Raw genomic sequence first — 26,240 nt, forward strand, 5'->3', positions numbered from 1 at the left:
AAACAAGCTAATGTCAAAGTTTGGTACAAACCCAGGATATTTTAAGAAAGTTATTGAAATTCTAAAAACTTTAACTACAGAGTGAATATAATGTTTCACTGAAGAAAATTTAAGTCCATTTATACGTAAAATATGGAAAAAATGGAACTTTATTTTTACAAAATTTACTTCTGGATACTATCTTCTGACCATAAACGAGCTTCTGTTCAAGTTTGGTACAAACCCAGTATAGTTTAAGAAAGTTGTAAAAATTTTAAAAAGTTAAACCACAGAGTGAATGTGTTGTTTTCTAGCGGAAGATCTAATATAAAAAAGAAGATGTTATATGATTGCCAATGAGACAACTATCCACAAAAGACCAAAATGACACAGACATTAACAACTATAGGTCATCGTACGGCCTTCAACAATGAGCAAAGCCCATACAGCATAGTCAGCTATATAAGGCCCCGATAAGACAATGTAAAACAATTCAAACGAGGAAAACTTACGGCCTTATCTATGTAAAAAAATGAACGAAAAACAAATACGTAACACATAAACAAACGACAACCACTGCATTACAGGCTCCTGACTTTGGACAGGCACATACATAAATAATGTGGCGGGGTTAAACATGTTAGCGGGATCCCAACCCTCCCCCTAATGTGGGACAGTGGTATAACAGTACAACATAAGAACGAACTATAAAAATCAGTTGAAAAAGGCTTAACTCATCAGATGGACAAAAAATACAAGTGGACGTGGCCGGGTAATAAGTCCATTTAAAAGTAAAATACAGAAAAACATGGATTTATTTTTTTACAAAATTTACTTCTGGCTACTGTTTTATGATCATAAACAAGCTAATGTCAAAGTTTGGTACAAACCCAGGATATTTTAAGAAAGTTATTGAAATTCTAAAAACTTTAACTACAGAGTGAATATAATGTTTCACTGAAGAAAATTTAAGTCCATTTATACGTAAAATATGGAAAAAATGGAACTTTATTTTTACAAAATTTACTTCTGGATACTATCTTCTGACCATAAACGAGCTTCTGTTCAAGTTTGGTACAAACCCAGTATAGTTTAAGAAAGTTGTAAAAATTTTAAAAAGTTAAACCACAGAGTGAATGTGTTGTTTTCTAGCGGAAGATCTAATATAAAAAAGAAGATGTTATATGATTGCCAATGAGACAACTATCCACAAAAGACCAAAATGACACAGACATTAACAACTATAGGTCATCGTACGGCCTTCAACAATGAGCAAAGCCCACACAGCATAGTCAGCTATATAAGGCCCCGATAAGACAATGTAAAACAATTCAAACGAGGAAAACTTACGGCCTTATCTATGTAAAAAAATGAACGAAAAACAAATACGTAACACATAAACAAACGACAACCACTGCATTACAGGCTCCTGACTTTGGACAGGCACATACATAAATAATGTGGCGGGGTTAAACATGTTAGCGGGATCCCAACCCTCCCCCTAATGTGGGACAGTGGTATAACAGTACAACATAAGAACGAACTATAAAAATCAGTTGAAAAAGGCTTAACTCATCAGATGGACAAAAAATACAAGTGGACGTGGCCGGGTAATAAGTCCATTTAAAAGTAAAATACAGAAAAACATGGATTTATTTTTTTACAAAATTTACTTCTGGCTACTGTTTTATGATCATAAACAAGCTAATGTCAAAGTTTGGTACAAACCCAGGATATTTTAAGAAAGTTATTGAAATTCTAAAAACTTTAACTACAGAGTGAATATAATGTTTCACTGAAGAAAATTTAAGTCCATTTATACGTAAAATATGGAAAAAATGGAACTTTATTTTTACAAAATTTACTTCTGGATACTATCTTCTGACCATAAACGAGCTTCTGTTCAAGTTTGGTACAAACCCAGTATAGTTTAAGAAAGTTGTAAAAATTTTAAAAAGTTAAACCACAGAGTGATTGTAATATTTCACCGCAGAAAATTTAAGTCCATTTGTATGTAAAATACGGAAAAAATGGACTTTTTTTTTGTACAAAATTTACTTCTTGATTTATGATCATAAACAATCTTCTGTCCCAGTTTGGTAGAAGTTCAGTATAGTTTAAGAAAGTTATTAAAATTTTCAAAACTTTAAACCACAGAGTGAATATTTGAGGACACAGCTGCCGCTGACGTGGACGGAAATGTAGGATTGCTATGTCTCACTTTTTCAACTAAAGTCGAAGGCTAGACAAAAAGCACAATATCATGAAGCTATGAAGATTCTCTTTATGTTCTAATAACATAATAATAACTCTCATCTTTTTAATCAAAGAATAAATTAGCATTAAAGGTCTATAAACTAAAATTATTCACAAAAAAGTTTAAATCTAAATCTAACCTTTCTATATGCCAGGTATTCCATTCCTCTGCCTATCTGGTAGGCATATGATATCAAGTCTTTTTCTGTTAATGGTTTGAATGAGCCTTTTTCTAAATCTTGCTTTTTGTATCCTGCAGAATTATGTGGTCTTCTTGATCTCAAGTAGTCTCGCATGTTACCATGTGGAGCAAGTTCAACCAATACATATAATGGCCCTGAAATTATACAATTTTCTGACAATTTCTTATACTGTTTCTTCATAGTTTTCAAGAGAACATGGTTAACCTAAGATTGACAATTGTGAATACACATGTACACATATATGTCTACTTTTTATCATGTCTTTATTATCATCAGATTACATATTTGATATCCTTGTATAAATAACTTTAAAGTCATGAAACCTCAAATTAAAAAAAAACATGCAAATGTTTTTTTATAACAAAATGGATAGTTTTCATTATTAAACCTATGTACATATATTTTTTTCTGAAGAAAATTCTTTAATTTGTCCACATTTAGAAAAAGTTTACATTTTTTAATTGATTGCTTCCAGGAAGCAATTTGCCAACGTATTTTCCGCATGGAAAGTGACCTTAGCGTGAACCATTGTGTAAAAATCCTGTGATGGCAATATGCATGATTCTGTCACTGAAATAAACTATTATCTGATTGTACATGTAAAACATGTGCTCAATATCCATGCTTTTTTGTTGATTGTTTACTATAAGGTGACAAGGTAAAATTCGGAGTCAAAACATGACATTTAATGAGCTGCCATATTTGTTAAATCATAACAGACAGAAAGAAAAAAAATTGATAATTATATGATATATTTCCATAAAAAATGTGCACAGAGGACTAAGTTTATGATATATGCATGCATTGGTTCAAGAATTGGATAAACTTTATTTTTCACCAGTCACTCGTTTCATGTGACTTTAAAAAAAAACATATTAGGCCAATTAAAATTAATTGATAGATTTTCATCCCCGCCCGCCCCGATTTTTTTTATTTTATGAAAAATAACGATTCCCGGATTTTGTTCATTTCCGTTACCGGTAACCGTCGTAATTTCGTTTCATGTAAAACTTCCTGTTTCCAATTTCGGTTTTCGTATTTCTTAGAGAGAGTATTCTTATCATTTACTGAGAATAGAGATTGATTACGAGAAGGGCATGAAATATTCGGGTAACGAGTAAAACGCTGTGTCCAAGAACGCAAATCGCCGTATGTCACAACTTAATGACACAAATGTTTGTGAGTAAAACACCTTGGATTTATTTTATTTATACAATGACTGACATGACTTTGTGTCAAGAAATTTGGACTGTGAATGAAACCCAAAAGCGTAAGAATCGTGGAACACATTTGACTGGAATAAAGAAATTGACACAAGCATGATCTTTTTAGAATGGTGACCGTATATTGAGTTTAGAAAATGGACAAACATAAGCATTTTTAATTTATTAATTTATAGCAAGCTCTTAGATTTAGATTTAGCCATGGCGCCTTTAGTTTTTTGTAGAAAAAAAACAGCAAACATCCTCTGTCCCAATACCCACGATAGAGTCACTAAACAACTTTATGTTCTACATTCAATTTGTAATTATATTTGCATCTTGCATAATTATATTAAGGACCAACTTTATATTTCAACACTGTTTGAGTTTTTTCATTTTATTCTGTACTCATCGTACTCGTGTTGCATATCATTGCATTTGCTTCATTTTATTAGGATAACAAAACATTGCCCGGATTCAAAAGCAAAATACATTTGATGTAGGTTGTCCAACTGAAAAGAGCATTTGTTCACATTTCTGCTGTTTACTATAAGATAGGTTTCTACAGCGGCAATTACATGTAGAACAGTGGTTGCCAATCAGATATATATTTATGAATTTGAAAAAGCGGCATCAGCATATGGAGTATATATGTGTGTGTCTCAATTGATACGTTACTCTAGAGCTAGCTCAAAGTATGTTGATTTTGTTGAACGAGGTATACTTCTTTCTCAAAAATTTCAAAGACAGGGCTATGAATCAATCAAATTAAAGTGATCACTCAAACAATTTTATGGCCACCATCATAAGCTGATATGCCATAATGACAAAAGTGTGTTAGAAATCATATCTCAGTGATATTCTTCCTCAGTCATAACAAATTTCCATCATTACCGAACTGAACAAAAATATAACATGACGGGTACCGTATACGGTGCAGGAAATGCTTACCCTTCCGGAGCACCTGATTTCACTCCTGGTTTTAGTAGAGTTCGTGATGTTTCCTACTTATTATTTGTAGCTGTTGATGTAAATGTCTTTTGGTTTTATGAGTCTTTGGTTACTCCTTGGTTTTGATTGTTATTGTCTTATACACTATACCTTATGGATGTATTTACATGATAAAGGCTTGTTATTACACTTGCATATATGAAAAACACGTGACAAGAAGGTTTCATATGAAATAAAATTTAAAAAATAAAATCCTCCCACCCGCCCCATTTTTTTCAAAAATTTGGATGAAAATCTACTTATTAATTTTAGTTGGCCTTAATCAATCTACTAATTTCTGTTCTTCTGATGTTGCAAAAATACAAAGTTTCTATTACTGTTAGCTGCTATATGAAGGACCAACTTTTCCATTGTAATATATATGTAGTACTTGAAGGTGTGATGGGGACGCTGAAGTGGGATGGTCAAGCTGAAGTTTGATGGCCACACTGAAGTGGGATGGTCTGCGCTGAAGTATGATGGTCCTTTCGCTGAAGTGCCATGGTTTGGCTTGACGTTTGAGTATTGTGACGTTTTCTAATACAACGTTATATCAAATACAATAGAATACAAAATAAAACAGGGATTCGTAGGCAGGAGAATAAGATTGTGTTGATAAAAGTTTCATGCAAGTAGATAAAAAATGCATGCGATCAAGTAAAGGATAATTAAAGTAACTAACGATTCTAGTCTCGAACAGTGTTTTGCAATGCAGGTGGATATTTAACCCCGCCACATTATTTATGTTTGTGCCTGTCCCAAGTCAGGAGCCTGTAATTCAGTGGTTGTCGTTTGTTTATGTGTTACATATTTGTTTTTCGTTCATTTTTTTAAATAAATAAGGCCGTTAGTTTTCTCCTTTGAATTGTTTTACATTGTCTTATCGGGGCCTTTTATAGCTGACTATATGCGGTATGGGCTTTGCTCATTGCATGTTGAAGGCCGTACGGTGACCTATAATTGTTAATGTTTGTGTCATTTTGGTCTTTTGTGGATAGTGGATAGTTCTCACATTGGCAATCATACCACATCTTCTTTTTTAAACTACCTTGACCAAAAACTTAAACCTGAACGTACGAAGGAAGGAACGAACGAACGGACGGATGGACAGACGGAAGGACAGACGGACGCACAGACCAGAAAACATCATGCCCCTCTACTATCGTAGGTGGGGCATAAAAATATGGTAGCCTAGGTGTACTGAATATAGTAAAGTGCTTTTTTTACAGATTTAGTGAAATATTTGTGATAGACTACAGATTTGATGTACAAAGCTCTTCACATTTTACATACATCAATTAGGCCGTTTAACCAGAGCCATGAATACAAGATATGCTGCACTTTTTTATGTGATAATCTACATTTCTCTATATTCAGAGTTCACAAATGGTTTATTAAATTTGATTAAGCACAGAAACACAAATATCAGGAATAATAAAGCTGTCAGATAGAAAGTCAGCATGCCACTTAGAAATAAAATGTAAACTGCTTTAAAATGCTTATTATAGCCGTAGAATGCCAAAATGACATTTTAAAAGAATTTCTGTAAACTAAAGATGTAAATCCTTTACTTTGATTGAGTTTGACAAATTGAAGCCAGCAAATCATTCAGGAAAGTTGCTAAAGTACAGAATCTAGATTTCAGGAATCCATTTCTTAGGCCCAAGAACACAGTTATTTCGTAGTGCATTTCTTTTAGACAATGAATTCAAATTGAAAAAAATTGCACCAGCTCATTCTCAAAAAGATTTTTACAGTGAAGTGTACAACCAGTGAGACAAATAATATCAAAATTAATTAGAAATTTCTACCAGCTCTAAATCAAAATATTGACAATTCTGTGTTAAGGGGGTGGAATAAGTGGAGAAAGGAGTAGGGGCATTAAGGCCTGGTTTCGGCCCAAGAAAATAAAATGTTTAATAACTTTTTCAAATTGGCACATAATGTTTAGAAATGCATAGGATCAAGAAATATCAATGAAAAACATTAAGATTTTTATGTGATGACGTCAAAATTACGTCATAATATGTACTTTTTTGACAAAAACGATGAAAAAGACAGAATTTATGCAGTTTTCTATCTTTATTTGTGTTGTGGAAACATCGTGCGCAGCCAAGAAACAACAAAATAATTTAACATATGCTTTATTATAACTATTAATAAAATATCACCAAATTTAAAGTTGTTTCTTGGGTGCGCACATACTTTTCCAATCGAAAATATACTTAAAAATTTGACGAAAAACAAAGAAAATCACGAAATTTTACAAATTATGCAAATTAAGTCATGATTTGTTGCCATGGTAACTTGTTCGACGTCCAAAATTGTTTTATTTTTCTGAATACCTTGCATCTTAGATATTGTACAGTAATTTAAAAATATGTATGATAACTTTTTAATTTACAGTAATTTTTGGGCCAAATAAGGGCCTTATTGCTCCTACTCCTTTGATTGGTTAAGTTCCAGTGATGGTTATTTTCTTGTATGCAATCAAATGTTATGTTAAATTTTTTCTATAGTACTGGACAGGATAAAACTTTACTCATGCCAAGTATATCTTTATTTGTAACAAAGATAAATTCTGCACATTTTTTCTAAAAGTGCAAATTTAACAAAGACTATGGTCGAGTTGTTGTCGCTTTGACACATTCCCCATTTCCTTTTTCAATTTTAATAGGGAAAAATCAATGGTGGTATTACACCTAGAGCAAATCTGACATGTGTGGGTAATCTTCTTTCTATGAAACTATTGAGACACATTTAACCATACTTGACCATAATAATTAATATGTTTTTTCTTTAAAAAATGTATCAGATGACCCCACCTTCCAACCCTCATGGCCCACATGAATAAAAATGGAACATAGGGGTAAAATGCAGATTTTTGTATATATCTCTGAAACTAAACCATTTGGAGCAAATCAGACAGGGGGCAGTTGATGGTTTTCTCAGAGCATGGGTCCTGTGTAATTTCGAGGAGAAGATTTTTTAAAAAAGTTAACAGACATTTAATATGGACGACAGACAACAAGTGCTGCCCATTCGACCAAGATCGTTTTTAACCCTTAAAGTACACCACTTACCATTTTGTGTACAACATCCCAGGAAATTAATGATATTTTCATGGCATCCTATTAATTTCATCACTTCCATTTCTTGCATTAAATCTGTCAATTCTCTATCGGTTGCATCCTCTAAAATATTTAAATAATATTGACAATTATTAATGGATAAAACCATTGGTCACATTCAAAGAATACTGTGGATTCATTCATTTTCATGGATTGCTTAAAACTTGCATTATCGTGGATATTTGATTTTGTAATTTTTCAAATCTCTGTATTCAAAGCCTATTCAAAATATGTTATTCAATGAACATTTGAATTCAATGTTCACCTGTACCCACGAAAATTGGTATCAAACTAATGTTAATGAATCAAAAGTAATTTGTCCCAACCCAGGACTATATGTCCCCATTCAAAAACATTGATCAGGAACCCTCCCCTTGCAGTGGCATAGCTTGCATGTATGCTCAGATGCTCAAGCATCCACATCATTTTGACAAAACAAAAATAAAAAAAACAGCAGTTTAACTCGGAAGTATCAAAATGTAACAAGGCTGAGGATATGAGGATAACGTCCAGTCATTTTCGAAGCAGTATGCCTGGTCTTTCATTTAGGATAATTTAGTTTGATACATGAATCGCAGAATAGTGTTTCAAGTTAACTTTTCTTCGTATAAATAGTCTATGTCATCAGCTAAGGCAAGCGGAGAGGACTGATACGCAGACCCGTGGACATTGAAATTGAACCTAGTGGAGGGATGGCTTCTCATTTGACTATAGTAACTAACAACTAAAACACCATATCCTGATATCGTTTCTTGCGACATTGTAAACGACGTGATAAAACAAATCAATTTGTAATAGATCGTGATAAGTCCTAGGCTTATGAATTCCCGTTTCTATTTAGGTTCAAATACTAATTTTATTTTTATTCAGTAAAGAACAAAGATCCAATATTCCCCGCCATGCACATTACATGTCATATTTTATCTATCAAAGGCCAAGGAACAAGGGAATAACTAAAAAAAACTTTTATTTCTTTTTCTTTTTTATTTTTAATATCTAAAAAGAAATAAAAGCTTCACAGCAAATGAAATGGGATTTCCATTACAATTTATATTTCAAAGGGACATTACTAGTTAAAAATATTTGATTACGAATTATTTTCAAAATTGTCAAAGACATTGTTTATGATATGAGTTTCACTTAATCTGACATGAATTGTACACATGAGAGTGCTAACAAGACCGGACGATCGGACGCCCGGTATTTTTATGTCTCCTGCATGCGTTTAGCTCAGTAATAAAAAATCCAAGGTTGTAGACTCAAATTCCTGGAAAGAGAAGTCACTTCAGTTCCTATACTCAGAAGTTCCTAAATTATACAGAAGTGCCGCTGTAATGGAGTCCGTTTAAACGGTTTTTGATATGTCAAATAGAAGATTGGGGGGGAAACTTTACATCAAATATTTATGAATTGAATGATGGTAGTTTCAAGAAAACAATAAAATTTGGTTAAAAATATAAATATATGAATTGGTGGGTATTTTGAATTTAAACAAAAATCTAACTAGTGTCGGATTCTGGGGGAGTACATGTGCTTAAATAAAAAATATTTTCTGCACAAAAAGGTCCAAACATTTTTTGCTGTTTACAGTTTATCTTTATCTTTAATTAATTTCATACAAAAACTAAAAAAAATCCTTAAAATAACCAATTTAGTGGCAGGAACCCAACAATGGCAGCCATGTTTGTCGATGGATCAAAACTTTGGATACAATTTATAAGCAAGATACCAGATAATTAAGGAAATTTTTTTTTGTTAAAGTTTGAAATCTTTGGCCCAGTAGTTTCAGAGAAGGTTTTTTGAAATAGTTAACAACAGATGATGATGGACGCCAAGTCATTAGTGATAACATAAGCTCAAATGGTTATAGCTAACAATAATGTGTCCCCAGTACATGAATAGCCCATCCACACTATCATTTTCTATGTTCAGTGGACCTTGAAAATGGGGGAAAATTTCTAGTTTGGCATAAAAATTACAAAGATTATAAAATAGAAAACATGAGCCCTAAGTTTCAAGTTGATTGGACTTCAACTTCATCAAAAACTACCTCTACCAAAAACTTTAACCAATCCTTTAACCTGAAGTGGGACAGACAGACGGAAGGACAAACGGACGGAAGAACGAACCAATGGATGGACAGATGAACAAATAGACAGACAAAAGAACGAATGAATGGACGCACAGAACAGAAAACATAATGCACCAAAATGGGGCATAATAAATGGGACATTAAAATGGGTTTTAATCGATCCTACAAACTATCCATGTTTATGTAATAAGGAGTACTGTCTTTTGGTATGTATAACGAACACATTTACATTTATACCCTGTGTGTTATACATGACTACAAATATTTTCTTAGTTTTTTTTCAGGTCCAAAATTGGACCAAGAAATTTCCAATTGAAGTGAAAAGTAAGGATTTTTTTTGCTCAAACCTTGATTGTTTTTTATGTGTTATAATATTAATATTCTTGATTTGTCATGTTTTATTCAAATAAAATACATTTTATATCTTTGTTGTTACGTTTTTCGTGTAAATTTGTCAATATGTTTTGCAATCCGGAAATTTGCCAATTGTCTTAATATTGAAGACACAATAAAGCTTTTGTTATTGGTTAAATCAGCCTAGAGTTGTGTTCCTTGTTGTCATGACTTATTGTTTTGTATGTGTTCATCATAAAGAGTTGAAGAAAAGTGTATGAAAATTGAATAAACAACACTCATTTTGAAAAGATAAACCATATAATATATCAGGTGATCACAAGTCATGTTGGTCAGTCATGTGACATAATATTGTAAAGTGATGATTTATTCTATGAGAAGTTTATTTTTATAAATACGTTTTTACTTTGTAACTTTTCAACTTTTAAACAACTGTTTAAAACCTTTCAAGAAATTATGATTGAAAACATGATTATCACATAATTGTAACCTGAACAAATTTAATTAGGAACAAGGTCAACCTGTCACTGATTTGTTTTGACATTCATTAGACCTGGGGTTGAAGTCATAAAACTTTGCTCAGTGCTCGGAGCACAAAAATCTTGCTCAAAACATAAAATCCAGCATTTTGATTGGTTTTTATTTGTATAAGTACAAAAAACTGACTCAAATATTTATTACTTCAAGGCCTGTTGATTGAGGTGGGATAATCCAGATTAACAGCTAGAATCATCAAACAAAAAATAAAAGTATTGAGATTTTAACAATTCATTACAGCACTAATGACATTAATTGACTTGTAATTATTTTATTGTTTGAATCAGAACATTAATTGGATATTTATAATCTTGTCCTTTATACTCAAACAATTCATCCTTTTAACTGTGATTTTCAAAAAATTATCAAAGTTCAAAGCCCATAATTATAGCAAAAATGAGCCAAGCGGAACAAAACTGAAACTTAACAATTCCTAGTTGTGAAATTAGGGAATGACAGAATGATGGAATGACGGAATGACAGAATTACGGAATGACCGAATTACGGACATGGCACCGACATCTTTGTTGCGGGCCATATTCGTTGCAGGGCCATAACAAAGCAAATTTTTCAATAAAGATAAAAAAGATGGAAAAAATTCAATTCTTATTTCCCAAAATTTTATGCTTGTCTAATAAAAAAAGAAAACCTAAGCATAAATCCAGTTTTCATTAATACTATTTGATTTTTGATCTAAAATATATAAGTAAATTTTACCCTTCAACATCTTGACTGCTATGGCAGTTGTTGGAGCTTTATTTAAACCAACAGCTTCTGCTTTAAAAACTTTACCAAATGCTCCTTCCCCAAGAGGTTCACCAAGTGATGCCCTATAACAATAAATAAATTATTTCATCTCATATTCATTTAGATATTGAGATACTGATTGATGTAACCATATATATATAACTAAATAAAATTCTAATAGTTGTACACATTTTCTTAGATATAAGAAGATATGGTTTGAGTGCCAATGAGACAACTCTCCATCCAAATGACAATTTATAAAAGTAAACCATTATATGTCAATGTACGGCCTTAACACAGAGCCTTGGCTCACACTGAACAACAAGCTATAAAGGGCCCCAAAATTACTAGAGTAAAACCATTCAAACGGGAAAACCAACGTTCTAATCTATATAAAACCAGAGGCTCTAAAGAGCCTGTGTCGCTCACTTTTGTCTATGTGAATATTCAAGGACATGACAAAATTGTGTTTTGGTGATAACTAAAATTTATGAAAAATGGTTAAATATTGACTATAAAGAGCAATAACTCCTAAAGGGGTCAACTGACCATTTCGGTTATGTTGACTTATTTGTAAATCTTACTTTGCTGAACATTATTGCTGTTTAGTTTATCTCTATCTATTATAATCATGATAATATTCAAGATAATAACCAAAAACAGCAAAATTCAGGGGTAGCAACCCAACAAAAGGTTGTCCGATTCATCTAAAATTTTTAGGGCAGATAGATCTTGACCTGATAAACAATTTCACTCTATGTCAGATTTGTTCTAAATGCTTTGGTTTTTGAGTTATAAGCCAAAAGCTGCATTTTACCCCTATGTTCTATATTTAGCCCTGGCGGCCATCTTGGTTGGTTGGCCGGGTCACTGGACACAATTTTTAAACTAGATACCCTAATAATGTTTTGGCCATGTTTGGTTAAATTTGGCCCAGTAGTTTCAGAGGAGAAGATTTTTATAAAAGTTAACGACGATGGATGGCGGACGCCAAGTGATGAGAAAAGCTCACTTGGACCTTCGGGCCAGGTGAGCTAAAAACAAGAAACGAGAAACACATATATATTATATAAACAAACTACAACTACTGTACATCAGATTCCTGACTTAGGACAGGTGCAAACATTTGCAGTGATGGATTAAATGTTTTAATGGGTTAAACCATTTATTACTAATGATTTACAATTTTCAGTGTTTTTGAACAATTTTGTACCGAGACACATGTTTTTTTTTATCTAGGTAATGTGAGAATGTTATATTTGCTCTTTTAAAAAATTACCAGAAAATCAAGTTTCTCACATTGTATTGCATGATCAGGCCTCTACAATAACATTTTTTTCAACTTGTCCAGGAGGACTTTGCATTATAAGTTGATTCAAGGAACAAAAGAAATTTAAAACAATAGAACAGAAGTTAGTTTTATATCTTTTGAAATATTTTTCAAAAATTATGAGTCAAGAAAAACTGAAACTAGTCATGTCACAGAACTTAGGATCTACTAATAATGCCAAGTCAAATCAGACTTGCATATGAGGCACCGTCTGATAGGCATGTCAATGTAAATTCATTGGATTTGTATCTTGTTTTTATTTTAAAGTCGAATTTTTTGTCAGCTTTTTCCAGTTTTATCCATTTCATACAGTAAGTACAGAGTGAGTCATGGATGATATTACGACACTCATTCCAATTTATAATTGACTGGGGAAGATAATTAGGTCCTTTACTGAGGAATGATTTTAACTCTCCGTCTTGAAATATGTTAAGATCTCCTGTTATAACATGGGAAATTGGTCCATAAATGTATTTGGAATTACTGCAATTACATGAAGTAGGTGTATTTTCACTGAAATTAAAATCTTTACACAATTGGCTATAATTTAACACAAATTTCCAGGTAGATTTCTTGTAAATATAACAAATAAGAGGGAGCTCAGTATTATCAAAATATCCAGGAATTTGTTCATTAACAGAATGGTTGTTAAAAATACCAGCAATATTTACAAAATCAAAACCTTTATTGACATACTTTATTTTAATAAAATGTTTTTTATGATCTTCAGGACGATCAATTTTAGGAAACAGTTTAGAATAACAATATGCCATTATAATTTGAACAATTTCGTACTTAGGACTGCTATATGAAATTGTGTTGCAATCCTCTAAAATTTTATTTAACTTATTAATCGGTAATGAACAGAGCTTTGTTAACAGATAATGTCTGCCGTTGTTTTTTGAAATAGAAATTAGGTCCGAAATATTGGTGTGATTGGTCCGAAATTTTCTTTGATTGTGATTTTTTCTACGACCATGAGAATGTTTTTTTTCGAACAGTTTTAGAAACAATATCCAAAATGTTAACAGTATCGGTTCTTGATATTTTTTAATCTAATTTAATTCAATTATTTTCCGTGATTGTACAAACTTTGAATGAGATTCACCAGGCTGCTTATTTACTTCTTCCAAAGGTTGAACTGCTAAATATTTGATAAGATGACTGTGCTTCTTAAGGTGTTGATAAATGATACTTTTGAATTTATTGGGTTATTTTCTTGAGTGCGTTTAGATAAATATCGACCAGTTTAACCTACGTACTGAATACCGCATTCTGGTTTGTTGCATGTGAGTAAATAAATAAGACTGTTTGTTTTTCAAGTTATATCAGTTTCAAATTTTAAAGAAAATGAGCGACCATTAAGTGTGGACCTTACCGTATTGTTGGTGGAAAGACAGGGACATGTTACTCATTTTTTGGCATGACACTTATCGATAGAAGGGTAACCACGATTTTTATTTTTAATCAAAGCACCAAAGGGTGCTATAGGCAGTTAATCAAAAACCCAAAGGCAAACTTGGCAAATTTCAGATGAATAGTGTAACGAATTAGTCAAAATATTTATCTCAGGCATTGTTCTCAGCTATTTCTAAAGTATCAAATAATGCTTGTACAGTAATGTTTATGTCCTACCACTTTCAAAAGTTATTTCCAATTTATATTTATAAAGATTCAATGTTTAAGATTATACACATACACTGTCCTATGTTAGGGGACAGTTTTGTGCCAGTTAAGATGTTTAAGCCGCCACATTATGTATGCACCTGTCCATAGGACCCACTAATGTGGTGATTGTTGCTGTATATCATATTTATTCTTCATAATTGTTTTGTACATTTTTATAAATTTTAATTTCTTGTGTATACTTATGATTTTAGTGTACATGTATGTCCAAGTTATGGTAAATGCTCTTTTGTTTCGACGTTGGAAAGTTCCGGGCGGAAAGAACTCACTAGCTGAAAAGTTCCTGAGGAACTTATTAACTAGTTACTTTGTTCTTCCTCTGATTTAAAAGTTCCACCGGAACAAAGTGACTAGTTCAAATAGTATACATTTTTGTTATTATGTTAAGGGGCCACCAAAAGGAATCCTTTGGGTGTAGGAGTTTCTCCCTGCATTAAAGATCCATTGGTAACCTTCAACTGTTGTCTGCTCTTAGATCAGGTTATTGTCTATATGACACATTCCCCATTTTCATTCTCAATTTTATTAGGCACTGGCTACGGTTACATGGAAATGTAACAACAATAAAAATATTATTGTTACACTGGAGACTAATTGCCGGAATGCAAAGTTGGGCGAGGAACCGATTTGATACGAATATAACAATAATTACTGAGGCAACGGTTACATTACGCTGAGATTAATAGTATTCTCATTGTATAATACTCATTGGCGGATCCGGGGGGGGTGGGTTCCGGGGTTGGCTGATCAATGCATTTGAATGGGAGCATATAGTTGGAACCCCCCACCCTTATCAAATCCCTGATACTGATAAAAAATAAATATTATTATTCAACAAATGGTGTATAACTTGAATAGTTTTACGTATTAATGTTTTTGATGTTCTTAAAGATACTACTCAAGATTAGGAGTGCCAAAGGCGAAAAATATAGTTCAATGGTTTCACTTTATTAAAGTATTTAACTGCACACCCTCTCTTATTACTGTCATTATACTTTGAACCAATTTTGTTTAGGGTGAAAAACATTAAAACTTCGGATGCGTTTTAAACTTAACTAAATCAGTATCAAGACATAAATTTCATACAGCTATACAATTTGACACAAATTGATACATCAAAAGCAAAGTTTGCTTACTATCACTTAAATACTAAGAACTTCTGTATGTACACGTATCCGTGGAGGACGTAATTTCGTTCACCAAAAATGTGTCGGCCTTTAAAACACTTACTGGATTTGCAGAAATTGTCATTGTAAATAAAAAATTACAGTAAATAAATTGTATGTAATAAATGTATGTATTGTAAATATATTATAAAATTAATGTCTTCAACTTTTATTATTCAAGTTTCAAGTTTTTATTAAATCAGGAAAATCAATACAAGTATAATGATGTCTTCCCCCGCATTAACATGATATTACATCACATAAATAAATATATATTATGTATGACAAAATATCAAATCAAGGTTAAATGAATAAAATTACAAAGATTCAAAGCATAATTGTATGTAATGGCATATATTTTTTGTATCATCAATATTTTGTGGGTTAAGTAAACTAATAATGGTTTTCATAACTTTTTCAGGGCACAGATCTTGTGAATTAAAATTTAGTTTATTAAATAGTTGTTTTCTATAATTTTCAAATTTTTTGCAATAAATAAGGAAATGTTTTTCATCCTCTATTTGATTGCAGCTCAAGCATATTCTGTTTTCTCTCTTAATTTTTGGTCTGAAATATCTACCTTTTTCAATCAAAAGAGGGTGGGAACTAATTCTTAATTTTGTAAGATTTCTTGTTATATTAGGAGAACATTTATAAGATAGATAATTTTGCAATTTAAATTCTTCTGAATAAATATTGGCATAGAAATGTAGTTTATTGTCTTGTTCAATAGAACGTAATTTTTCTAGATTATGCAAAGTGTTATTAGAATGTTGGTTATTAATAGTTTCCTTTAAGTTCTTTAAATTGAGATTATTGTCTGTTAAATTATATTTTTCAATAGAGTTCGAGATAAAGTTGTGCCAAGATCTGTGTCCATCAGTATATAATGAATGATCTAATTTATATGTTTCACTAAGCAATCTGTCAGATGGAAGCTGTTTAAGTCGATCATAATATTTAAGGGCTAGTATTAGTATATGATTCAAAGTAGGTTGTCTTCCTAATTCACACTTCACTGCCATATTTGAACTTCTCTTGTGAACTCCTAAAATATTTTTACAAAATTTATTATGAATTTTTTCAAAAGGTAATTTATCAATATTTGAGTCTTTTATATTGTAGTCACTAATCCATATTTCAGATCCATAAGTACTTATGGGTTTTATAAGAGTATCAAATAGTTTTAATTTTAGTTTATGATCTATAGTATTGAATCCAAATGTCTTAGAATGCAGAGAAAAAAGTGCATTTAGGCTTTGTTTGTATAAGTGTTCTGCAGCATGTTTAAAATTTCCATTAAAGTAAATGATAATACCCAGATATTTATATTTCTCAACAATTTCAATTTCTTTGTTATTATAAAAAAAAAATAATTTTGAAATCTTTTTTTACCTTTACTGAAGATCATAATTTTTGTTTTATTTAAATTGACATTCAGCTTCCATCTATCACAGTATGTTTTTAGAGAATTTAAACAGGATTGAAGACCTTCTTTGTTTTCAGATAGTAATAGTAAATCATCAGCATATAATAATCAATTCATTCTAGTGTCTATAAGCTGCACCGGAAAACATGATTCTTGGGGGAAAACTGAATCAATGTCATTTACATATATATTAAATAAGAGGGGGCTTAAGCCATCGCCTTGTACATATTTCTAGTCCCATCGTACATTACTGTTTTTCATCTAACAATAATGCAATGTAACCGTAGCCTCAGTAATTATTGTTAGATTCGTAATTAAACAGGTCCTTACCCAACCATGCATTCTGGCATTTAGTCTCCAATGTAACAATAATATTTTTATTGTACTAATGAACTCAAAATCGTTCAATTTTTTTGATGTCATGTTTTGAATTCCCGCATCTACGGGTGCAATCAACAGTTTTTTTCTATGACGTCACATTTTGAGGGACCATGCATAAGTGACCCTTACTGGTGGACTGATTAATAAAGATACTTGTATAAAACTAGATATCACTGGAATCAGAATTTTCTCTAGTTTATAATGAAATAAAAATAATGTGTACTTTTAATATATTAAAAATATTCCATCCAATGAACATGGGGGAAAAAAGGTCTAATTTGAACATAAAAAACTTGAAACCAGGTCATGTGCACACCTATGAAGACATGATCCATGCACATTTTACATAATCAAAACTGAATGAAATTTGTAGGTTTTTACCTGGCCTTTCAAAAAAATCTTGTTTCAGGGTACGGTTTCCTGCTCCGAAAAGAGCTACAGTGGCTGCAAATAAGTTTTCAATTTTCACTGCCAAAAAAACAGGATGTTTACAGTGTTGTCTCCCCTCAAAACATGTAAAGTTAATATAATTTTTAAAATTATTTCAATCATTCAACCTGTTTTAATTGAAAGCTAATTAACTAATTTTTACAATCAAATACAAAAAACATGATACTTTTTCACCAATTGAGTAAATAAACAGGGGTTTCCCTCCATGGTTATTTTTAGTCGGGGAATAACCCCTAGTTTTTTTTATACGAAACTGTTTATAGCACCCTACGCAGAAATCTACAATGTACTTCCTTTTTCCGGTCTCGTTTGTATGAAACTTTGAGTAAAATATATATTTATCAGTATTCAGGAAGGAACGCAATACCAATTTCATTTTTAATAATTTCTAAATATGAAAAAACGTTACCTGATGATAGCGTTTCTTTGTTTACATTGCATATGACGTCATAACTTAAATGACGTCACAACTAAAATCCCTAACAACAGAACCAAAATCGGAAACGTTACGGCATTTCCGTTTCTTTTTAACAAATATTTAAGTTACGAAAAAAAAATTCATACAGACTTCGTCCCCATTTACAGGTTATGCCCGCCTCATATTATTTTTATTATTGTTACAGCCAGTGCAATTTTATTAACGTCTCAAATTATAACTGAATTAAAATATCTTGATTACGGTTTAACTGTCTTCCATTACTAATAGCATAATAAAAATAAACATTTATTTAAACTTTAAATATATGTAATAGTAGGAATTAAGAAAAACATGTTTGTAACTTCAGTCTTCAACTATTACTTGTTGAAAACATAAACGTTTCTCGGGCCTCGTTAGGCAGCAACCATTTGATTTTCTGGGGGGGGGGGGGGGGGGGGGCTATTGGTTTTTTTTCTGTACAAACTTTTTTTTTTCACCTGCGGCGAAAAACAGTCTATTTTTTTCGCGTCAAGTGGAAAACAATTTTTTTATTTCAATTTTAGCATTACATATAGTGGCAGCTGAGGGTGAAACAAACACATTTTTTTTCTCAGAATCAAAAACAAATAATTTTTTTCTCCAAAAACTGGAAACAAACTTTTTTTTCAAAAAAAACCATAGCCCCCCCCCCCCCCCCCCCCCCCCCCGAAAATCAAATGGTTGCTGCCTTAGTCGTTACCTTTTTATCGTATCATGCGATTTCTTTTCTTATTATTTTCATGGGGAAATCGTTTACCAGCATAAAGTTGCTGAAGTAACGAGTGTTTAAATGTGAAAAATTATAAAAAGAAACATGTAACAAAAAAGTCGTATTTTTCTGTACCGGAAATCGAAAAGCCCTTGTAAATCAAAAACAATTACGGTGTGATACGCGTCACAGATTCGGACTTAATATTTTACAGAATATGCGACTTTGGAAGTTAAATAATGCCGTCCTTTAGAAAACAGTTGTTAAAGTTTTAATCTCAATATTTATTGAAGCACATTGAGCTAAATCAAAGCACGTGTAGCATTATGTTACATTGTAACCCCAAAGAGAAACAATCTTAAAATGACCTTGACATCGACCAATCAAAAAACAACAATAACAACAACTTTATTTGACAAGCATGAAGGAGGTCATTTGCGAGATAACGGAATAATATTAACAAGAATACAAATGAGCATACATTTAAGATTACTGAATTAAGATGATTTAAATAATCTCAATCATTTCAGACAAAAAACGAATAGAATAATTAATAATAAAGTACCTATGTATCATCAGAATCCTCTCAATTTAAAAGGTACGTAAATTTCGTCTTCTATGTAATTTGAAATTGCCGCCAACTTATTAATAGACTACTGACGTATGTAATACGTATTGATGACAAACAATATTCCTACGACTTTTGCCATTTGGGAAATGTAAACGACTCATCTTTATAGATTTTCGGCGGTCAAATATTTCATACAATTGTTCTTTGGCATCTTAGCCAACAGCACAGGGGATAATAAACTATAGAAGGATTTCTATCGGGCACTACTTCCTATGTGCAACTTCAAAACTTTTGGGAAAATCGACGACCATTTAACGTTTTTATGATAATATTTTTTATATTCCAGAATAAAAAGTATGAAAAAAGTGTCCAATTAGTTATAAATAACATGATAGCCAGCCAGATAATAAAAGTGGCACATATTTCAGCATTTATTGGGTAGAACATAAATCTAGGGTGCTCGCATAAAGCAGCTTAACTGCTTAAAAATGTTAGCGATGGTAGTATTTTTAGATAGGCGATTTTGAAGATTGAGACGTGTAATTACCCTTTGAACGAGTTAAGTATTTAATATTTTTCCATTTCTAAGCTTCCTATTTGTTTTTTGTTTGTGAATTATATTAGAAAGGAGCAAAGACTGGTGTCCAGAATATGAACCAGCATACAATGAATTAAGTTATGAAAAAATGATAAATCTGTTCAGCTAAAGATGTCAAACGCTATCTGTATTAATTACCCAAAAAAGATAGGGTATATCAGGGTAGCGACTGACGTCTGACTAAATATTCTCGCTCGGACACACACTCCATAATCTTGTATATTATAAGAGCATATAAACCTGTTAAATTAAATTAATATTGATATAGCTTTTACTTGTATGACCTTTTTATCCTCTAGTACAAGACAATCAGACAAGTGTTATTGTTGAGCCCTACTGATTCCAGTATATATATGAGAAAATGTTAAACCTTGGAAAAAAAGAGTTTTTGGAAAAACTTCTTGTTATATTTCATACTACAGTGGTTACAATATCTATTGAATTCATCTGAAAATTGATACAACCAATCAAATATCAGGTCATTATACAGCTTTTAACCAAAGAAACAATCTGGATGTCAGAAACAGTGAGCAATGCTATTTGTGGGTCGACAGATATAAGTTAAAATGTTGTCATGAGTCAATATATATGTCTTTACAGTATGATAACTTTCATGGAATGGTCAATGTTATGCTTTAACTTACTGTTCCCGTCTAAATTCCCAGTGTTTGTCCAGAGGGAGATCATACTCTGACATCATGGTCAAATCAGATGACAAGCGTCTTCTTGGACCAGGTTCAATTCTGATTGTGGGTAAAACAAATGGTTGTGTACCATCATAAGATTTGTATGGATGGTAATTCTCATTCTGGAATTGATGCAAAACATTCTGATATGAAATTAAAATGTATACCTGTTTCAAATTTGTGTGCAGATCCATGTCATTTTTTTAATTATCATGATTTTGTAATAGAAATAAACATCATAAAAGTTTGAAGAGCACACAGACTATCGCTAATAATAAATGAAGCAAGTCCAGATGCAAAGCTGTTATAAATATTCAAATCTAAAATTGACAAAAACTTCCTTAAAACTAAATTAGATTCTGTCTAGATTGAATATCTCTATTTTCATAATCTAAACATTACTGATGAACATTTAATGAATCTCAATAATCTTCCTTTCTTAAGACTTACTTTGTAACTTTTACACCATATAAAGACAACTTCCTCATAAAACTTCATTTCCTAATTATAACCGAATAAGTCAAACATATTCTTTTTTGTGCACTTGTATTTGAACTTATCAGTAATAAAATATGTTTGAATATTGAAACTAGCCTGTGTCATGACAATTGCTCTCTTGACATTTCTATATTTGCTGGACTGTACCCTCTTGTAACGTCTATAACATATAAATATCAGGAGTAACAGGAAGAGAACAACTACTGATGCGACACCACCGATAAAGTAGATTACTATTTGCTCTTTATCGTTTGTTCCTCCTGACCTGATGTCTACTGCTTCTGCTTGTTCATCTGCAATTAAAGTATTTGTAATTAAAAAGTTTTCAAAAGATGAAATAATATGTTTGAAAGGAAATGGTAAATATGTGTCAGCTCAATAGCTGGCTTATCTACAATATTTATAACCAATTCAATCCTTTTTTCCTCCTCATCAAACTTTTAATTGTTAAAAGTCTTTATTTTAGGAATGATTGTAATATTTTTTTCTGTCTATGAAGGAATAATATCATTAAAAAAAATGTGGTGCACACTGAATAACCCACTACATAAGTTACTCTAAAGTGTGTATCAAATTCAACATTTTTAACGATGAACGCCATGATTATTTTTGGTGTTAAAACTGCTTATTCTCCTTTTTTGTAAGTGTTCTATACTTTAAGCACCTGCATAGCCATTTTTACTTGATAGAAATATAAGATAAGGGGGTTTCAAATATTTATTTATTACATATATAAAGTTAAGATAAAGTAATCAGCCATCATATATAGTTGGTAAAAAGTATCTCTGCTTAAGCTACATAATGTCAACTTTGGTAACACTATTGAGCAGTGGCTTTCTGGTAGGTAGCTGTCTCAATATGTTTAATAAAGTCATTAGGGTCACCATAGTCAGCTTGGCAAGAAGTGTAGTAAGCATGATCTTGACCCAATGGCACTGGACTTGTACAATTTAAAATCAGATCTCCAGGCAGAGAAAATATGGCTAGATAATTGGTTGTTTTTAATTTGCTGCTAGGGTATTTGGTAATAACAGAGACATACATGTATAATACATTATATGTCTATGGGATAACATAGTTTGCATTTCATCAAATTATAAAAATTTAGAATTTTCAAAGACAAACATACTTATACTTAGGTATTCCATTGGTTTAGATAGAAAACAAGCCATAAATATCGTATTTGATTTCATTAAGACATTTGTCTTTGAGGCTCAGTACTATAACTGTTCAATGTTTTCAACAGCAACAGCATCAAATTAAAGTCTTTTTTTTTACATCTTAATCCATTGTCAGTATTTCACTTTTAATCATCCAGACGTGTGTCTTAAACTAGCTAGTTGATGACCAGGTAATTGCCAATAATTTGTTATTGCTGTATATATAGTCTAATAATAAACACCTTCATTGATTACTCGAAGCTATTTACCTTACGACACAAAAACAAGAAAAAGAAATGGTGACCTTCTGTTTTTACAGACTTTTCCGATATCAATTTCAAGATTCTCAAGAGTTTTACCCTGTCAGTTTTAATTCTGTAAACAAAAATGTTTACTGAAACTTTTTCGATGTTGACATTTTCAAAAGTTGTAGATTTCAAATTTTAATGGGAGGGATGGAAGAGGGTCTGAAAAACAAGAGATTTCGACTCCCATCGGAAGAATCACATGTATGACATACAAAATTTAATTATTACACAATACAAACTAGACTAAGTGAAATCCCTGGCCACACTTCACTCTGAAACTGTTTTATAGCAAAGTCAATGTTGGATTTCTTTGACAGACACAAATGATGCCCCTGCAGATGCAAAGTCTTATTTAAAAATAACTGTCTAAAACTTTACCTTAAATATGACAAAGGTAAATTATATTATCACCCAAAAGAGCAAATATAAATCAGAATCAAAATCCTGACCCCATGCACAAAAAATGGAAAAACCACCAACTAAGTGAACACTTCCTAGCATAAAACTGTAGGACAATTATCTGTATGCGAGCTCCCCTTATGCAAGTAACTACTACAAAAAATGATTAAGAGCAAATATTAAACAAAATCAAAACCCTGACCACATGCACACCTTCAATACATGTACAAAGACTACAAACAGACATCAGAGTGAAAACTTCCTAGAATTCAAACTGTAGGAGGAGTTAAGTGGAATAACTGTACACCCATAATGGGAAGGACATACAGAGAGACACTGACAGGGGTAAAATAATATGACGTTTCAGTTGTGGCGGCATTAAAAGAATTAATTTTTTTAGAAAAAACTGTACATTTCCAATTTTCATGATGCCAAACCTCTTATTTTTATGACAGTCTATAAAAAATTTATTGATAATGATGTAATCGAAAATTGATAATTAAATTCTCCAAAATATTAAATCATTTTTATGTGAATATTTTGCTCTAAGACGCATTATTTCTTGGTGAAAAACAAACATTTCTCATTCTTATCTAAGCCTTTACCTAAAACTGTTAGCCAGGCAGTCTGGTAATATCTACCAAGTGGATTAGAAATCAAGCAACCATACCATCCAGCGTTATCTTTTGTTACATTCTTTATTGTCAGTATTTCTGGGTGACTTAAATTCACCATGGATTGCTAAAATATCAAATAAAACAGCATTAGAGGATGAGTATATAAAACATTGAAAAGCAAAATTTTCAAAAAAGTGAACTAAGACAATAAATTATCAAAAAAGTGAAAAAAGAAGAAAATATTTCAATAAACTAGACAATTAGAATCACATTATTTTCTTAAGTCACTTGAGATTTGTCATGCAGTCAGTTTTTTAAATATACACATGTATATATACTATTGTATAACACTTTTTAACAGCAAGATAAACTTATCAACAGACAATAAGAAATTAAATTTAAAGAAACATTCACATCAAGATCATTCATCAGACACACCATATCTGTAAACATTTCATGACTCAGTGAGACATTTTTCAAGCGACATACATTTTGGTGTGAAAATCCCAATGCAACCTTCTACTTGATGTATTAATAAGTTGAAGTTATGAAATAACTGTTTCACAAATGATATCGGATATGTTCCTTATGTTGTTACTACAATCCCCTTCCCTTTCATGAATGTGACCTACCAAATTAGACTATTTACCGGACTTGTTATTACATAAGCAACATGACGGGTGCCACATGTGGAGCAGAATCTGCTTACCATTCTGGAGCACCTGAGATGACCCCCAATTTTTGATGGGATTCGTGTTGCTTATTCTTTATTTTCCTATGTTGTGTCATGTGTTCTATTGTTTGTCTTTTTTATTTTTAGCCAGGTGCATGTTGTCAATTTATTTTAGTTGATTTATAAGTTTGACTGTTCCTCTGGTATCTTTCGTCACTCTTTTTTTGAAGTCTAGATTGACTTTATAGATATAGATAGAAAAATACTGGTCTTGGCCCGTAATTCCTAAACAGTTTGGACCATCACCACCAAAAAAAAATCTGAATCTTCCTTTTGTGGTTTTAATATAACTAAAAAGTGTGTGAAGATTTATGGAATAATCATAAATAGTTTCTGAGATACGGCACAACATGTAAAACTCCTCCTTTTTTTTTTTTAATAAACATGATCACTCTAAAATAAGATAAAGAATCATCACAAAAAAGTAAACAGATCTTCAGATTAATATAACTTACCACTGAACCATGAAAATGAGGTCAAGTTCAGATGACACCTGCCAGTTGGACATGTACACCTTACAGTCCTTCCATACACCAATATACAAGACCTATTGCTTATAGTATCTGAGATATGGACTTGACCAACAAAACTTAACCTTGTTCACTGATCAATGAAATGAGGTCGAGGTCAAGTGAAAACTGTCTGACAGGCATGATGACCTTGCAAGGTATGCACATACCAAATATAGTTATCCTATTACTTATAATAAGATTGAATTTAACATTAAAATAAATCTGAACTTTTTTTTAAGTAGTCACTGAACCATGAAAATGAGGTCAAGGACATTGGACATGTGACTGACAGAAACTTCGTAACATGAGGCATCTATATACAAAGTATGAGGTATCCAGGTCTTCCATCTTATAAAATACAAAGCTTTTAAGAAGTTAGCTAATGCCGCCGCCGCTGCTGCCGGATCACTATCACTATGTCTAGCTTTCTGTGAGAAAAGTTGCAGGCTCGACAAAAATTGTCATAATGAAAATAATTCTTTTAGTAGAAAATCATTTTACCTGTATGATGTTGACATATGGCTGGTTTTCATCGTCTCTATAGGAACCATTGACTGTGTATTGTTGTAACCATTGTGTATGGTGCTGTAGGTCATTTCTCAACACTTTACACTCAAACCTAGCATCACTCCCGGCTTGAACTGTCTGGTTATTTGGTCCCAAACCAATTGGTTTTGTCATTATTGTCACTTTTAATATATATGATTAATTAATTATTTACAGTTTTTGCCGTTTCCATGAATAAATACACTATTAAATTGATGTAAAAGAACGGAGAAAACTTAATTAGTGACATGCTTAAACTTAATTGACAATAAAGTATTTTATATATGTTTCTCACACAAAATTAATTTGGGAAATGATCTAACAATTTGAAATTGGTTAAAAAATTTATATAAAATTTCAATTGAAGATTTCTTGGTATTGTGTAATTGCGTTATACTGTGCTTGTGCGCAATACTGTGCAAAAGAAGATTTCTTTCTATTGCGCAAACTGTGTAATTAGATTTTTCTTGTTTTTTGTTATTTGGCAATATTGTGCAAGATATAGATTTCTTG

General features: G+C 31.7%; 1 protein-coding gene across 1 annotated transcript in view; it reads right to left on the reverse strand.

Moving 5' to 3' along the window:
* LOC143084128 (fibroblast growth factor receptor 2-like) overlaps window positions 1–26,240 on the reverse strand; it is an 81,817-nt gene that overhangs the window by 38,897 nt on the left and 16,680 nt on the right. Inside the window, exons 5-11 of the mRNA XM_076260536.1 lie at window positions 25,683–25,870; window positions 23,925–24,060; window positions 21,467–21,745; window positions 20,913–21,156; window positions 11,462–11,574; window positions 7,714–7,824; window positions 2,376–2,572 (exon numbers count right to left, since the gene is read on the reverse strand). Of these exons, the coding sequence (XP_076116651.1) occupies window positions 2,376–2,572; window positions 7,714–7,824; window positions 11,462–11,574; window positions 20,913–21,156; window positions 21,467–21,745; window positions 23,925–24,060; window positions 25,683–25,870 (1,268 nt within the window). The remainder of the gene's footprint in view (window positions 1–2,375; window positions 2,573–7,713; window positions 7,825–11,461; window positions 11,575–20,912; window positions 21,157–21,466; window positions 21,746–23,924; window positions 24,061–25,682; window positions 25,871–26,240) is intronic.

Source organism: Mytilus galloprovincialis, chromosome 7 (genome assembly GCF_965363235.1).
Source record: "Mytilus galloprovincialis chromosome 7, xbMytGall1.hap1.1, whole genome shotgun sequence".
Taxonomy (NCBI): Eukaryota; Metazoa; Mollusca; class Bivalvia; order Mytilida; family Mytilidae; genus Mytilus; species Mytilus galloprovincialis.